General features: G+C 32.2%; 1 protein-coding gene across 1 annotated transcript; it reads left to right on the top strand.

The window, feature by feature from the left end:
• Positions 1-1,706: 1,706 nt before the first annotated feature.
• LOC116107926 (ATP-dependent DNA helicase pif1-like) lies at positions 1,707-2,621 on the top strand. The gene has a single exon (XM_031394197.1). It carries the CDS (start codon positions 1,707-1,709, stop codon positions 2,619-2,621), a length of 915 nt encoding a protein of 304 aa, XP_031250057.1.
• Positions 2,622-2,895: the final 274 nt, after the last annotated feature.

The raw sequence follows: 2,895 nt of genomic DNA, 5'->3' as shown, positions 1-2,895 counted from the left end.
GAATGGTGGACGAAATAAAAGCTTATCTTGATTGCAGGTATATCCAGTCAGATAACATATAATCTCATGGTATCATTTGTTATTATTTATTATAATTAAAACATTAATGAATTCAATATTCAAATTACATATACATATTTGCTATGGAATCTTGCTGGAGGATATTTCAATTTGATATCTATTACAGAGAACCGGCAGTTGAGAGATTACCATTCCACTTGGAGAACGAACAAATTGTAATCTTCGGTCTAGATAAGTGTTTAGTAACATATTTGGAAAGTAGAGCTGTTACACAGACTAAGTTAAAAGAGTGGATGAAATGCAATCAAGAATACCCTCAGGCAAGATCATTGACTTATTCTGATTTTCCAAGTAAATGGGTTTGGAATGCTACAGAAAGAAAATGGACTGAAAGAAAAAATGGAAAATGTATTGCATAATCTACTTTGCATACCCAAGTAGTGCTGAGAAATATTATCTACGAATGCTCCTAAATTTAGTTAAAGGAGCAACATCATTTGCAGCTATTAGAATTGTAAATGGAGAGATACACCCTACAATCAAAGATGCATGTTACACTTTAGGTTTGCTGGATGATGATAAAGAATGGAATGATTACCTAGACGAAGCATGAGTATAGGCTTCTGGAAGTTTGTTACGACAACTGTTTGTAACAATTCTGTTATTCAATGAAGTTGTTAGTCCTGCAGATTTGTGGAGAAAAAATGCAGTTAAGCTATCTGAAGATATGACATATATTCTCAAACCAAAAATGGGAATGCAAGCTGTGACATTCGGTGATGAACAACTATAGAATCATGCATTGATTGAAATTGAAGACTTGATTAAAAAGCGAGGGAAAACAATGGCTGATTTCCATAGAATTCCAATTCCAAATCGTTCTCAATTTGAGAGTACACAAAATAGATTAATTGTTGAGGAGATGAGTTATGACATTGATAGCAATATAAAATTGCACGATGATCTGTACAATGGTCTCAACAATGGGCAAAGAAATACATAGCGATACTCTATATATGAATAACCTCTATATAGTCATAAAAAGAAATACAGTAAAACCTCTCTATAGCGATACTTTATATAGGAATAACCTCTATATAATCATAAAAAATTCTAGTCCCAACTTGAGATATTTATAAATAAGAATAAACTTCATATTGTAATAAGTTATAATTTTTCTAATTCCCGTCTTAAGAAAATTGCCTCCACATAGTAATAATTATATGTATATTGCAAAAAAATATATGTTATGTTACATTAAAGGTTTAAGATGAAAAAAAAATTATCTAAAATTATTTGGATATTTATACTTTAGAGTTCTTACCACATCTTTTAATTTGCGGGTACGTTATAACTCGATAGCATGAACACCTTCTTGTTGAAGTCAAAATATTTATAGCTTCTCAAGCATGTTTAGAGCTTATTGGAGCAAAACTTTTTGTATTTCTGTACTATCATCCTCAGGATAATGTCTTTTCTCTTCTAGTCTATTGTAGCAATGACTATTAAAACAATAAATTGAAATCCTAATACATAATACTAAAACGTGAATTATAAAATAAGAAATCAAAACAATAATTTTTGTAACTACACCTCTATTAAGTTATAACCTCCTTATAGTAATAAATTAATTTGATCCTACTATTATGACTATAGAGAGGTTTTACTGTATATATTATTCAGTCATGGATTCAGTTGAAGATAAAAAAGGTACAACTTTTTTTGTTTACAAGCACGATGGAATAGGCAAGATATTCCTATGGTCAACAATAATAAGCAAATTACGATCTAAAGGCAAAATTGTACTTCTTGTTGCAACTTCAGGAATTGTTGCATTGTTGTTACCAGAAGGAAGAACAACACATTCATGTTTTCGAATACCTTTAGATATCACTGACAAGAGTACATGTGATATTAAAAAAGGCACGCAATTGGCAGATCTCATTCGGAAAATGTCTTTGATAATTTGGGATGAAGCACCTATAGCAAATAGGTATTGCTTTGAAGCTCTTGACAGATCATTGAAAGATAAGGATGACCAATCAAATGTTGAAAAGATGTTTGGAGGTATGACTGTTGCTCTTGGCGGCGATTTTAGACAAATTTTGCCTGTTATTCCAAAAGGAAAAAAATTCGATATAATGCAAGCAAGTTTATGTTCATCTTATCTTTGGGAAAATATAACAGTGTCGAAACTTACAGAAAACATGAGATTGAAGAAAAATGACAGTAGCACTGCAGATTTGGATGAGATGTTTGCTTTTGACAAATGGTTACTTCGTATTGGAAAAGGAACAAGCGTATCAGAAGATGAAAGCTTGTTACAAATTCTAGATGACTTAAATCTTACTGTAGATTGCACTCCACAAGAGACCATTCTCAATGTTGTTTTCCGAGGTCTATGTGATCAGACAGAAAATGTTGAGTATATAAGGGAGAGAGCAATTCTTACAGCAAAAAATGACGTAGTTCATGAATTTAATGAGTATATTATTCAGACGTTGCCATCAGAAGGAAGACATACTACAGTTCGAATACAACTTGCAAAGCAGGAGGAATGTCAAATGATGATGATGTCCTATATCCAATTGAATTCCTAAACACCTTGATATGCTCCGGTATGCCGACACACGAATTAAAGTTAAAAATTGGGGTTCCAATCATGTTACTATGTAATTTGAACCAAGCAAATGTCTTTGCAATGGCACAAGATTAATTGTAACCCATCTAGGAAACTGGTTTATACAAGCAGAGATTATTATAGGATCAAATATTGGGCATAATGTTGTGATTCCAAGAATAGTAATGTCCAATGCAGATACGAGGTGGCCCCTTAGATTGAAAAGAAGACAATTGCCAATTGCAGTTGGCTTT

The sequence above is a fragment of the Pistacia vera genome, unplaced genomic scaffold (genome assembly GCF_008641045.1).
Source record: "Pistacia vera cultivar Batoury unplaced genomic scaffold, PisVer_v2 Contig55, whole genome shotgun sequence".
NCBI classification, from domain to species: domain Eukaryota; kingdom Viridiplantae; phylum Streptophyta; class Magnoliopsida; order Sapindales; family Anacardiaceae; genus Pistacia; species Pistacia vera.
Note: the sequence above shows the minus strand (reverse complement) of the source record. Positions and strands in the feature narration are given on the sequence as shown.

What these genes read in the sequence shown, in the direction of transcription:
- LOC116107926 (XM_031394197.1), top strand. Translation starts at nt 1,707, where the DNA reads ATGGATTCAGTTGAAGATAAAAAAGGTACAACTTTTTTTGTTTACAAG.